This window comes from Brassica napus, chromosome A2 (assembly GCF_020379485.1).
Source record: "Brassica napus cultivar Da-Ae chromosome A2, Da-Ae, whole genome shotgun sequence".
Classification (NCBI taxonomy): Eukaryota; Viridiplantae; Streptophyta; class Magnoliopsida; order Brassicales; family Brassicaceae; genus Brassica; species Brassica napus.
In genome coordinates this window covers 21,313,148-21,327,399 of record NC_063435.1, presented here as the reverse complement: position 1 = coordinate 21,327,399, position 14,252 = coordinate 21,313,148, and the positions used below count along the sequence as shown (strand labels likewise).

Sequence of the window (14,252 nt, the reverse complement as noted above, 5' to 3'; positions counted from 1 at the left end):
ACACCATCTTCCTGGGATTGACGGAAGAATCATTGCCCCTACCGGTTGGATCCTCTTGTTATCATTCAAAATTTGAGCCTCAGCCCAAAGTTTTGATTCCGCTTCAGCCAGTTTAAGGGTATCCAACGGATCCACATCCATATTACTAAAAACTTTATTATTTCTTCCCTTCCATATATACCATAGTATCCATGCAAACTGATGATCCTCCATCTGTGGAACAACTCTCCAAAAAAGATGATCCATGTTCACAAAGAGAGAACTTGTTGGAAACAATGTTGGACATGTTGGAATCTTTGAAAGAGCCCATGTCTGAAGTGCAGGAGGGCATTCAAAAAACACATGGTTGATCGATTCCTCCTCCGCACCACATCTTGCACAAACAATGTCGCCGGGTATCCCTCGCTTATGCAGATTTTTCTTGACTGCTATACAACCTGTCACCAATTGCCATAGAAAATGTTTAATCTTTGGTGGACACCGTATTTTCCAGCAATATGCTTTCAAAATATTCACTGTGGGTCCAAACACTACTGGTGGTTTTGCCTTATCTGGATATATCCTTTCAATCTGATATCCAGATTTAACCGTGTATTTTCCATTATTTGTGAAATGCCATCCATCCTTGTCTGCTATCAGAGTTCTACTCAATGGTATACTCTCTATTAATTTCACATCCTGTGGATCCACCAAAGCCTGAATCGCCTGCGAATTCCATCGTCGCAAATGAGGATCAATAAGCGACTCCACTGTAAGGTCTGGGTAAAGATTGTGTTGATTTTTATTGGCTGGTCTCGGGCGAGTGGTTGGGAGCCAAGGATCATTCCATACTGATATAGAAGATCCTGTTCCCACCCTTTTGATTAGTCCTTTGCTTACCAGAGATCTAGCAGAAACAATACTCCGCCAACCATATGACGGAGAGTATGAACGAATCGGTTCCAGGGGTGAAGCATTCCTGTAGTACCGACCTTTAAAAACTCGAGAAAATAAAGTATTTGGCTTTTCTATCAGCCGCCATAATTGTTTACCAAGCATCGCAGTGTTAAAGTCAGTGATATCTTTAAAACCTAAACCTCCATCTTCCTTACTTACACATACTTTGTCCCATGATTTCCAATGCATCCCTCTTGTACTACCGCATGGGCTCCACCAAAACTGTGCTACCGCACTCGTCAATTTTTTTGCAGTAGCCTTGGGTAAACGATAACACGACATCACATGATTTGGCAAAGCCGTAATCACGGATTTGATAATCACCTCTTTTCCTCCTTTCGTAAAGAACTTAAAAGTCCAACCATTGACCCTATTATTTAACCGCTCTTGAACAAAGACAAAAACTTGTATCTTAGAACCCCCAAGACTCTCCGGTAATCCTAAATATGTTCCCATTCCTCCCAGATTTTGTATGCCCAAAATATCTCTTAGCTCCTGTCTGACAGATTCTTCAATTTTGTGTCCAAATTGAATTGAAGACTTATCAAAGTTTATTAGTTGACCCGAAGCTTTCTCATATTCCTTTAAGATCTTTAGAATAGTATGACACTCTTCCTTTTTAGCTTTACAAAAGAAGAGACTATCATCCGCAAAAAGCAGATGAGATATTGAAGGGCATGCCCTGGCCACCTTTATTCCTGTTAATTGTTTCTCCCTCTCCGCCTTCTTAATATTTGATATCAATGCCTCGGTACACAGAATAAATAAATAGGGAGATAACGGATCTCCTTGACGTAAGCCCCTCTGTGGTATAATAAGTCCTCTAGGTTGGCCATTTAAAAGAACCCGATATTGAACTGATGATATACATTCCAACATTAGTTTAATCCAATGAGCATGGAACCCCATTTTTTGTAATAATGCCTTAATAAAGTCCCATTCAACCCGATCATAAGCCTTACTCATATCCGTTTTGACTGCCATATACTTTCCTTTACACGCCTCATTAGTCCGTAATCCATGAAACATTTCCTGTGCTATAAGGATATTATCAGAGATCAGTCTCCCTGCCACAAATGCCGATTGCGTTTCTGAAACTAGGGAAGGTAGCAATACCTTCAACCGTTGACACAAAACTTTCGAAATAATCTTGTACCCTACATTACATAAACTGATAGGTCGCAACTCCGTCATCCTTGTAGGTCTCTCTGTCTTTGGAATCATGCAAATATTAGTAATATTTAACTTTGTATCCATTTCTCCAGACACCAAAAAATCATTCACCATCTCCACCAAATCTACTTTAATAATATGCCATGAATGTTGAAAGAACAGAGCTGTCATACCATCCGGTCCTGGAGCCTTCTCTGGATGCATCATAAACAGAGCCTCTCTGACCTCATCCTCTGTCGCTATCCTCAATAATCGTTGATTCATCTGTGGAGTTATGCCCGGTGTTACCTCTGAGAGAAAATCATCAAACTCCGATGGAGAAGTTGTAGTAAATAATTCTTCAAAATAATCAACCGCAACTTTCTCTACTCCAGTATTCGCTGTAATCCAATTTCCCTCAACATCATATAGCCCTACGATCCTATTACGGACCCTTCGTTGCTTAGTTAAAGCGTGATAGAATTTTGTATTGAGGTCTCCAGATGAATACCACATATTTCTACTTTTCTGATGCCAGTACTCCTCTTCGTCCTTGTATGCCTCTTGCAACTTCCTAGACACCTCCATAATATCCTCCTGAGAACTAGTATCATCTGTTTGTACCTCTTCAAGAGCTTTCTGTAAGTCTGATATTTTTTCCTTCCCATAAGGTGGATTATTTTTCCTCCATTTGGCTATTTCATGGCGGCAATTACTAATTTTTGCCACTATACCAGTTCCTGTTCCTTCACTATTATCGGACCATCCCATTGTAATTGATTCCAGAAGGCCTTTTTGTCCAACCCATCTCTTATCAAATCTAAACTGTCCTTTTCTCCTGAGAACTTTATCTTCTAAGTAAGCCACCACTGGGCGGTGATCCGATGCCACCAACCCTAAATATTCTGTATACGAACAGGGGAATAGCGTGTGCCACTCCTCATTCGCTAATGCACGATCTAAACGACATCTGACCATTACTGCCCCTTTGCCTTTGCCTCTTCTTCCTTGCCATGACAACTTATTTCCTTTGGCAGGAAACTCCAGTAAACCACAATTCCTTATCATATTGTTAAAAGGAACAAATGAGTTCGCACTTCTCAAAGCTCCACCTTCTTTTTCATGATTTCCTGTGATCTCATTTAAATCACCAATAATAAACCAAGGTTCGGATCGCGAAATTCCATATCTAGTTAAACGTTCCCACACTTGTTCTCGTAGGTCTTGAACTGGATCTCCATACACAAACGTCATATATACCGTTTTTCCAAGAGCCACTGCTTCCACATCTATCATTCGATTACTTGAATATAAAACATTAACCTGATACTCGTTATTGTAATAAAGCGCTAGTCCACCACTTCGTCCCACTGGATCCACTGTGACCAGATTATCAAATCCGAAATGAGATTGAAATTTCTGGACAAACTCAAACTCTTGCTTTGTCTCCGTTAAAAATAAAAAATCTGGCTTATGTTTATGCCATATCTCCGTTAAATAACTTATAGTCCACTTACTTCCCATTCCTCGGCAATTCCAACTTAGTGCTCTCATTTAAAAAATATATAGAAAGACTCCTTTGAGCTGACAAAATTGGATGTAATGATACCCTGAACTCTCCAACCCCCATAGTAAAAAGGCTCTCCGCCACGTTAACGCCGTCAAGCTTATTAACTTTACTATCTCACCATCCCATAATAATTTTCCTTGAAACCTCCAAAGAAAACACTTGTGTGTCCCGTGATGAAATAAAATATTAGAATGGTCTCTAGCCAACAACAAATTCCTAATTTCCAACCATCTGTTGTGATTCGTTATTCTTCCAAATACCATATAAGATCCCATTAAAGCACCTCGAGCATCCTCCGTAAAGCCTTTAATACGTAACAAAAAAATCTGTCTAAAGTTATAATTTAAATAAATTATAAACCTCCTGCTCCATATCATGAGCAAGAAAATATTACACCAATTCATAAAACCCATTAAAAGTGATCCTTTGTGGCATCGGGGAAACTCCAAAACATAAGGCCATGATGATCTAAAAATTCCCATAATACGTTGTTTATAAAAGAACTTCATCCATAACAAAACCATATGTCCAAGTACCCACTTTTGAACTCCATATCCAAGTCCAAGAGAATCTCTATATCCCACTACTCGCTGATGACCTCCATGTCCAAATCCAACTAATGCGCGATGTGGCCGTCTCCGGTTTGATGAGACCAGAGACCACATCTGCAAGCTCCTTACATGATCCATTTTCAGATTCCAAAAAACCTGAGAACCATCCAAAGACCAATATCTCTCCTTCCACCTAAATATATACCAGTACAGTACCAAGTCTCTCATAGTCCATATCAAACATATCCAACGAGAGATACAAGAAACATCAAAAACACCAAATTTCTTCCAGCATAAAACCAGAACCAGATAAACTAGAAATACATAAACCAAACGTCCAACCCAATGCCATAAAGCTCCAAGCCCCAAAAACAAAGAAATGCTCATATAGCTTATTGATAAAAAAGAATGAAAAACTCCCCAACCCCACCACAATACTTCCTGAGTCTTAAACGGTTTGGAAGAGGAAAGTTTAGGGTTTAATGGGCCCTTATCCTCTGTCTGCCTTGCTCCATCTCCTTCTCCCCGACCCTTCCCTGGCTTAGCAGGATCATTCTTTCGTGGTGGAAGCACTGCCTGGACAAACCTCATCCTAGAGGTCCCTACTGCGATCGCCGTCATTCTCTTGAACAAGGCCTTGCGTGCTCCTTTCTTCTTCTCCTCATCTCCTGCTTGAATACTCTGCTCTCCAGTCCCCCCCTGCTCATGTTCCTCTCTCGGATCTCGTGATTGATATTCCGAATTCCTCATCTTCTCCTCTGATCGCGTAAAAATCCCGATCCATTGAAGCCCCCTCATTGTTCTAACCCCGTCAATGCCATGTTCTCCTTCGAAAACCCTTGATTCCAATACTTCGTTATGATTCTGTATCCCTCCAATCCTATCATAATGATAGAGATCAAGTCGACTCCCATAGACCCCCGGATCCCATTCGAAAATAAACATCAAACCCAAGAAACCCTAGAAACAGAAAGACACCGTCGCCATCGCCTTCGACTTGGTTATAATAAAAAGTAATTATATTTCATTTGAATTTGAAAGAATAACAGTAACTCAATATACTCACAACATGAGTGATTCGACTAATCTAACTTATAGATTTAACTACGATAAGAATATATAATTTTATAAGAATAGTAATTTATTTTATAAATATAAATCATAGAACAACTCAAAACATATTAAAATGAAAATAAAATTTTCAACAACTGTTACAATTTAGTTATTTTCTAAAATTTATATATATGCATGAGACTTGAGAATATTATCGTTATATTAATTTATGTAACTTGTAATCAGACACTTTACTTTATTTTATTATTTTTTATTCTAAGCATAATATATCTAAAGTTATACATAATCTTCATAAAATATATTTACATATTTAAGACAACAACCACCTAAATGCAAATAAGAAATTAATCAAAATTTTAATATATTTAGAATAAAAAATATTATAGTTGAATTCAGAGATGCAATCCAAATTACGCAAATTATAACTAAATTGATTGAAAAAACAACAAAACCGATTAAATATAACATATATAAAATCATATGTATTATTAATGTAATATAATATTATAAATATAAATGATGCATACAAATTTTAAATTAATTTAAATTAAAAGTAAATAGCAATCAATTATTATAGTATATTTACTTCAAAAACATTTATACCCGTGCATAAGTACGGGAAATCACCTAGTAGATACATAAAGTAGAACAAGAAAAATAATAAAATGAAATAAGAAGAGGAGATAGATTTTCTTTAGTTTAGGGTCATAAGAATCTTTTTGACAAAATAAAGTGTGTCTCAAGTAATAAGTGTCTTGTAGTGTAATTTGAATGTGAGAAAGTGTCTCTAGATGTAAAAAATTCTTTCTTTCGATTGTTGGTCCATATAATATATTCGTCAACTGTTAACAACGGCTAGTACGAAACCTATATATAACTCCTGCCAATTTACAAAAGAAAAAATTAACTACTTCGTTTTCTTGTTTTAATAATACCACGGATTATCCCCTATATATTATTTGAGAAGCATTATAATTTTTTTTTGTAGCCACATGTCATCACTAGGATGATTCTTAGAATCATTATAAAAATATGTTGGTCCATCTAATTATATAATAAGTTTTTTATTAAAATAACAATAAATTCATTATTAATGTACTTCATTATTTCCTTAAATAAAATTTACAAAATTGCCTGATGTGGCTAAAGTATATATGGCAATTAATGATTTTGAATAATAAAGATTTGATAAAAATTAGTGTATCTTCTATCATATTTGTTTAATTTTAAACTATTAAATAAATTAAACAACCACAATAACCATATAATCAAAATTTTAGATTTTTCTGTATATGTTATATTTTGAATTTTTAAAAATGACTATAAATTACTAAAATCGTTAAAAGTCTCACATTCAAATGATTAAAAAATTATATACATAAAATATAATTTAATTAATTATTAATATTAATATATATATATATATCGATTTAAATTAAACTATAAACCATAAAAAATACATAAATATTTTTGGTTTAAAATTTACTTTGAACAATTTTTTGGTAAAAGTTTTGAACGAACCTTGACATCTTATTTTTTTAAATTATAAATTATTAAAATTATTAATCCCACAATGAAAATTTTGATATCAGTAATTTAAATATTTTCTATAAAAGATACAAATGATCAAAAAAACTATATGAGTAGAAATCATCATTTAATAGACATTAATATTAAAAATATACTAAAATATACTATGTATGTTAGTATCATTTAAATTTAATTACATATCCTATCAAATATTTAAAAAAAATTGGATTAATAAAATTGATTTATATGCTCACACCAATTTAATTATATATTTAGTAGTTACTGACTTTTAATTATTCAATATATATTTATAATTTTATAATATGTAAAAATATTTAATACATAAAATAATTTTTATATATAATGTTCATCCCGCGCAAGGCGCGGATCTTAACCTAGTTATTATTATTTTGATATGAGTTTCCCATATGTTTCCAGGTTTTTCTATGATGAATATGAGATTTACAAAGGGTCGAAGCAAGTCACAAGCAGAACAGTAGACTTCATCGTGTTTAGAGCAGAGGTCCATCCTATAGTATAGAAAAGAAGAAAAAACAATTGTTCTACACAGTCGACATTGGGGATCTTTGTATCTTTCTTGGACAAGGTGAAGTTTTTTGCGTCCGGGCTAGCTCGCATCCTGGTCTCAGAGCTAATTGCATCTATTTTTCGGGATACAACTTTGGAACTTACGATATCAACACCAAACGTTGCAATTTGTTTTGCGCTGAGGAAGATATATTGAGTTCTACCAAGTTCCCTTACTGGCCTCATCCCTAATCATTATGGTTTGTTTGGTTGGTATGAACGAGCGTTTGTTTTTAAATTATATTATATACTTAATGTTTTGTTCAAGTGTTTTGCCTTATTCATATGCATAAAATTGTCCCCTCAGTTGTAATCAGGCTACTCGGGTTATGTCTACTGGATCTAATTTGACGGAAGCAATATCGCTAAAGTTAAATTGTAATATAATTGCTAGTCAACACCAAACTGGATCTGGTCATAGTGGTTGGTGTCTTTATCTAAGACCCTTGGGTCGGGTGTTCGATCCCTTGTTGGTACTCCAGTCTCTCTCTCTCTCTGGCTTGCTGTTGTTGTTGTTGTTGTTCCATTGTTGCCTATAAAGTGAGGTAATCTAAATTACCTTATTTTTGCGGTAAGTTTTTTTGCTAAATGCGCACATATCTGACCATCAATTAACGAGCACGCTAATTAAAGTTTTTGCTCTCATTTATAATTTTTTTCTCTTAATTTTTTTTCCATGTACAACTCAAGAATGAACATTACTGAGAAATTCTTGGGTTCACCCCCTAGGTGAACCTCAATAGTGGTTGAGTATTTGATATTTGATATCTTTTAAAAAAGGAAATAAAATTGAATTTCCAAATATGATATAAATTTTTAAAATAAAATAATAAAAATACATAAATATAGTTACAAAAAATAAATAAATAAATATTGTTAAAATGTTAGCAAAATACTAAATCCTATACCCTAAATTCTAAACTCCAAACCCTAAATTATAAACCTTAAATCTTGGATAAACCGTAAACCATTGGAAAATTTTAAACCCTAAATCATACATCAAAACTAAATCTTAATAACACTAAACCCTAAATCTTAATCACTAAACCCTAAACCTTGGATAAAGCCTGAACCCTTGGATAAATCATAAACTTTAAATCAAAAATATTTAAAATTAAACCCTAGAGTTTATGATTTATTCAAGGGTTCAGAGTTTACCCAAAGGTTCATAGTTTACCCAAGGGTTTAGGGTTTAGTGATTAGGATTTAGGGTTTAGTGTTATTAAAATTTAGTTTTAAGTGTATGATTTAGGGTTTAAGATTTTCCAACGTTTAGAGTTTATCCAAAGTTTAAGGTTTAATATTTAGGGTTTAGGATTTAGGGTATAGGGTTTAATATTTTGCTGAAGATTTAACAATATTTATTTATTTATTTTTTGTAACTATTTTTATGTATTTTTATTATTTTATTTTAAAGATATAATCTAATTTGGATATTCAATTTTATTTCATTTTTTAAAAGATATCAAATTTCAAATACTCAATCACTATTGGTTGGTGAACCTAGAGGTTCACCATAGAGGGTGAACCCAAGTATTTCTCTTTTTTCAATCAAAACTCTGGGAATGTTGGGGGGGGGGGGGGGGGGGGGGGGGATTGAACATTTAATCGTTAGAATAAAGGGAGACGTGATGAGTGGTTGATGATTTATGGAGTTGGAAGTTACAACCGCAATGGAACTTGTTTTGTTAACTTCAGGCTTATTCAGGACATCACGCTTCTTCCATCAACCGCTGTGTTCGTAAGAAGATTACAACTTACAGTTATTCGATTCCTAAAAACAAAAACTTGAAGTCTTTATATCATTTTAAGAGCTGCCAATCCGAACATGTACCCAAAACGATCCAAAATCTCAAAATAATCCCAAAAAGAAACGAAACAGAAATACCAATCTCTTTATTTAGAATCTACCATTGCGGTTTCCAAAGGCGTCGCTTCTATAGTAAAACTGATCGTTGTCGTTGTTCTCGTTTGAGTTATCTTCTTCATTGTTGGTGTGGCTTGTGCGACGGCCATATAGACCATAACCATGTCCTGTATCTCGGACAAAGACTGACTCTTGCTCTTCTTCTCCATCTGTTGTGCTCGGGTGATTCTCCGGCACCGGTATATTACGGTTTGTATCGGTAAGTTCGGTTATGGTTTGGCTGTTTGTTGCTTGTGTTTGCGTTAGAAAGAATGAAATGATGAAGAAGTTGAAAGAGAGGAGGGCTGTGAGATTTAGTGATCGGGCCATTCTTCTTGGGTTTATGTTGGTCGAGTAGAGACTATATATTTAAATATGATGGTGCACCCATTGCCAACGTTTGGTGGGTTAATTGGTCAGAAGAGTGATTCGTACTTTACCAAACGTTTGGTAAAATAAAAATAAAGTTGTTAAGAATGCAATGAAAATAGTTTCATTAGTTTTGTTCCTTGATTTGCGGAAAAGCAATTTGAATGATCGATCACCGAAAGTATAAAGATGTTACACTCCTTTAGATAAATTAATTAGGTTAGATGATTATAGGAAAAAATATTATATTTACAAAAAAAAAGACGAAGTTAAAATATTTTGTTTGTACACAGCTCACCATAGAGAAAGTCGAGGATTTTCATCTGATAAATATACAGAAAGTCAAGATGAAATTTCACAGGAGGTTCAGATGAGGTTTTTGTGGTTTGGTGTTGTCATCTTGAACATGAGGTTCAGATGAGGTTCTGCTCTCCTTCACAAACTTTGCGTGCTCGCTTGCTCAGTTCGTAGTAAGATCTCCGGCTAGTCATAGACAATTAAGTCTTTGTTCTGTTATCCTTTATTGTTTAACTTTGGGTTTTTGAGGGAATGTAAGGGTTTAGGTGATGTTTCGGTAGTTTGAACAAGACCCGTCTGTTTGGGTTATAGCTTCCCGTGTTTGGGTTTAGTTTCCGGGGATTTCTACGTTTTCCGCCGGCTTCAGGATTTCACCGATGTATCTTTTTTATGGTAGTAATGAAAATTTCAGTGGAAAAAAAAAGTCGAGGATACATAACAGATACAAATTTTCGGTGTATTTGTATACGTTCTACTTTCTGTTTTTAATAGCAACGAAAAAGTTGGAGCATCTCTTACATATGTGTATATTTGTTTTTGGTAAAAACATATGTGTATATTTATCATATGAATCCTAACAATCCACAATTCTACATATAACAGTACAAACTACCAAGAGAAAAACTGTAATCAACGATGATACATATTCTAGAGAAAATTTTTGTTTCTAAAAGATTTATTTTTTACATTTTCAATGTATGTTTTATTAACTAATTGCAAATTTTAAAAATCTTAATTGCATTAATTGATTTTTTATTGGTTTAAAATTATGGAAAGAAATAAACACAAAAAAAATTATGTAAATTTAATATGTTTTATTAAAATGTGTGAAAAAACTAGAATATAAATCTTTTAGAAACAGAGGGAATTATGCTAGCAATGCAGAAGAAATGGTAAAAATGTTCTCCATTGGGAACAGAAGAGGCAGAAAAAACAATGTAGTATATAATTTAGAAGAAAACGAGACGAAAAACTCGAAAACAATGTTTGATTGTACCATACAACATACTATTGCATTTTGGTTCTTTTATTATATAAATATATTATCCACCGGAAGAATTGTTTATGCAACCGTTGACCGCCGCTCTCTACGCCGTCTTTCCTTTCTGAAGCAAAAGAAAATCAATTTCTCACATTAATCATCTTTTCCTCAAATTACAATATATATAAGTGTTACTAATATAAGTTTTTAAGAAAATGACAGAATAATGAATTGACCTTTTTATCTTCTTCGATCTTGGCCTTAATGATAGAGTACATTGCAACACCAGCAATGGCTATTCCAGTTCCGATACCTGTCTGCGTCGATATTTTGTTTCCTGCAAACATTAATCATTTTCAAACTACGTTAGCTATTTCATTTTTTTTTTACCTCAGAAATAAAAAGAAGAGATGAAGAGAGTTGTAATCTCTTACCGAAGATAACGATGGAGAAGCCGATCACGAACACACGTTTCAGAACGTTTCCAACAGCGTGAGTCAATGGTGCAACCCTCTCCAACGTATTAGTAGCCAACTGCAACCATACGTGATTTTCTTAAGTTTAAGCTTAAGGATGAAACTTTGCATATTAAATTTACATTACCTGATTGTAGAGATGGTAAAACATTCCAACCCAGAAGAGATCAGAGATGAATTTTGTCATTCCCACTTTAGCTATCGCGTCGCTGAAACCATGTTTCAACAGCTGAGGCCCTTCAACCTAACCATAAGATAAACCAATAATCCTAATAAATAAGTTGCTTGGCACATACGTAGCTGATAATAAATAATCTGAGTGGATTCAAAAGACTTTACGATGATGGCAGGAGGAATGCAGACGATGAGAGCAATGATGGAGATGTAAGCGTAGACATTTGTACTGTCCATATCAGTCTGCGAAAAAAAAAAACCACAATCCAAATCTCAACATGCAAACTTGAGAAACTTATAATAATGAGCGGGAGAAGAAAATAAGAACCATGGCTTTCTTGGAGAAGATGCTACGGTAAGTGAAAGAGATGTTTGATATCATTGCGCTTATGAATCCAAGCCAGTTGAATGATAACTCAGTGAGCGAAGCCATTGCAACTCCTGCGATTTTCCTTTAGGGTTAATCCAATATACTTAGGACACAAGAAAAACATAAGAAAATGAGTTTAATCAGAGTGGTTACCGAATACAACAGGAGCTAAGGACAGCCATAGTGTTATGGGGATTGATTGTCCAAGAAGGAACTGTGAAGCAGACGCATTGAAGAATGGCTCCAGCGCTGCGTTTTGGACAGGATACATGTTATGTTATATGTATGGATTAGTATCAAATGCTTTTGACAAGACATTGAGAAACCTTTGATGGTGTGAGTGAAGGAAACAGCGACGGCTGCGAAGGAAATGTTGCTGGTGATATGGCCTATGGCGTGACAGACTGCAACTGGGATCAATACCTTGAGGAGGTTTGAGTTAATTGGCTGCAATAGATATAAATAACCGTTAAGTAAATTATAAGATAGACAATTAACAATTGGGCGTTTGGTCTAGTGGTATGATTCTCGCTTTGGGTGCGAGAGGTCCCGAGTTCGATTCTCGGAACGCCCCACATTTTTGCCCGCGGTGTTAGTTTTTGTTCGTTATAACGTACAAACTAATGAAAACTGTAACGAGCTATGAAGAGAAGAACTTACGGCACGTTTAGGAAGGCCCACGGACCAGCTCAGCAAGCAGTATACAACTCCAACGAACAAGTGAACAGCCGAAACAAAACTGAAAACAGAACAAAAATTAATTTATGTTTAGGAACAAATGGATTCTCTTGATTTTTATGTAATGCTATATTCAATTGAAAGGAAACGGTGTAATTTGTTTGGGTCTCAAACGAAATTATAGAACATTTTAAAAAAGAATATTAAATATAAAAACAGAGAACCATATCTGAATTGGACCAGCACAATGGATTCTCTTGATACCACAACATTATTCAGATTCGACTCTAAATTGGACCAAAACTATATTATTCTCGATCATATATAAACATTAAACCGAATCTTTTAAATATAATGAATTACCTTTACAATTAATTATTTACAGATGATTTTTTTTTTTTTTACAGATGATCAAACAGAGATACAAAAAGACTAGATATCAATGTATGTAAATGTAAAGTTTTCATATGTCAAAAATAATAATATGTATTTTTACTTACTAGGGATAGGGGAAGTAGTTATAGATCTTCTTGTTAAGGATGTTGAAAATCACATTCAAGAAGTACCTGTAATAAAAATCAACAAGGGGTCAAAACCGTAAATCCACGCTATCAAACTTTGGCGGTAAAGCCACAAAAGCGCGTGAGGGACACGTACCACATGAAAAAGAAGAATCCGGTGACGAGCCACGGATACTTCCCGAGGAACCCAACCTTCGCCTCCCTGCAAATAAACGAGTCAGATCACACGAGTCAAACGAGTCAACACCAAGTGAGCCAGAAACGGACCTCATTGCTTACCCAGCTGAATCTCCAGCGGCGGCTCTAACCGGCTTGAGAATCTCTCTCTTCTCCGGCGAGCTATCTAGGAGGAGAATCGGTCGGAGCTGACGACCAGAGATCAGGTTCCCTCCCTCTCCGGCTGATCCGATCGGCTTAGCGAAAGCCGTGAAGGACGACGCAGTGCTGACCTGGCGGTGGATCGCACCGATCGGTCGTCTCAGTTGCGGTACTCCGGTGACTGCGGCGCGTAACAGCACGCGTGACTCCATCTTCGAGATTGATACAGTGGTTTTTTGGAACGATGAGTTGTGACAGTGAGAGGGAAGGAAGCGGAGTATGTGGTTTTCGCGTATTTCAAGAGTGGATACTTCGTGATCGAGTGTTTCGCGGTCTATGATATGACAGGGGGATCGATAGTGTAATATGATCTAACGGTGGGGAAATATGAGATTAGATAAGAATCGTGAGATTATTGGCTTAGGTTGGATGACTGTGGGGCCTATCTTATCTTAAAGTGTATGGCTGAAGAGACAGAGTGAGTATTGGCCGTCTGAATTTCCACATCATCATCGTCGTCTATTTATCTGTTTTGTATAATGTTTTGTTCTTTTGTCATTTTGAATATAATATTGTAATTGTTGATATAAATTTCTGTAGATATTTTTCCTCTTATTAACATTAGTGTTGAGTGGTCTTCAAATCTATGAACGTGACAGAGTCACAAGAAAGTTGATTTTTTTCCTAAAATTACTGGTTTTGAATATTTATGATAATTTCTTTCTTTTTATTGGTTACATGTCGACATTTGATTTGTAGC

General features: G+C 35.2%; 2 protein-coding genes and 1 non-coding gene across 4 annotated transcripts; 1 reads left to right on the top strand and 2 right to left on the bottom strand.

The window, feature by feature from the left end:
- Nucleotides 1-9,186: 9,186 nt before the first annotated feature.
- LOC111209093 lies at nt 9,187-10,508 on the bottom strand. Its single transcript, XM_048760156.1, has one exon. The coding sequence runs from the start codon at nt 9,475-9,477 to the stop codon at nt 9,298-9,300; it is 180 nt and encodes a 59-aa protein (XP_048616113.1). The 5' UTR covers nt 9,478-10,508; the 3' UTR covers nt 9,187-9,297.
- A 356-nt stretch (nt 10,509-10,864) lies between these two features.
- On the bottom strand, nt 10,865-13,833 carry LOC125588618 (triose phosphate/phosphate translocator TPT, chloroplastic-like). Of its 2 annotated transcripts, none has more exons than XM_048760147.1 (12): nt 13,454-13,833; nt 13,311-13,376; nt 13,154-13,219; nt 12,636-12,714; nt 12,302-12,422; nt 12,129-12,224; nt 11,934-12,046; nt 11,771-11,848; nt 11,559-11,675; nt 11,390-11,489; nt 11,192-11,292; nt 10,865-11,079 (listed from the first exon to the last, which is right to left on the bottom strand). In XM_048760147.1, exons 1-12 carry the CDS (start codon nt 13,702-13,704, stop codon nt 11,062-11,064), a joined length of 1,206 nt encoding a protein of 401 aa, XP_048616104.1. In that variant the 5' UTR covers nt 13,705-13,833; the 3' UTR covers nt 10,865-11,061. The 2 variants fall into 2 exon arrangements, with proteins under 2 accessions (XP_048616104.1, XP_048616110.1); XM_048760153.1 differs by having other exon boundaries at nt 13,442-13,800.
- Nucleotides 12,478-12,549, top strand: TRNAP-UGG. Its single transcript has one exon. It is a non-coding gene; the product is annotated as a tRNA-Pro (tRNA).
- Nucleotides 13,834-14,252: the final 419 nt, after the last annotated feature.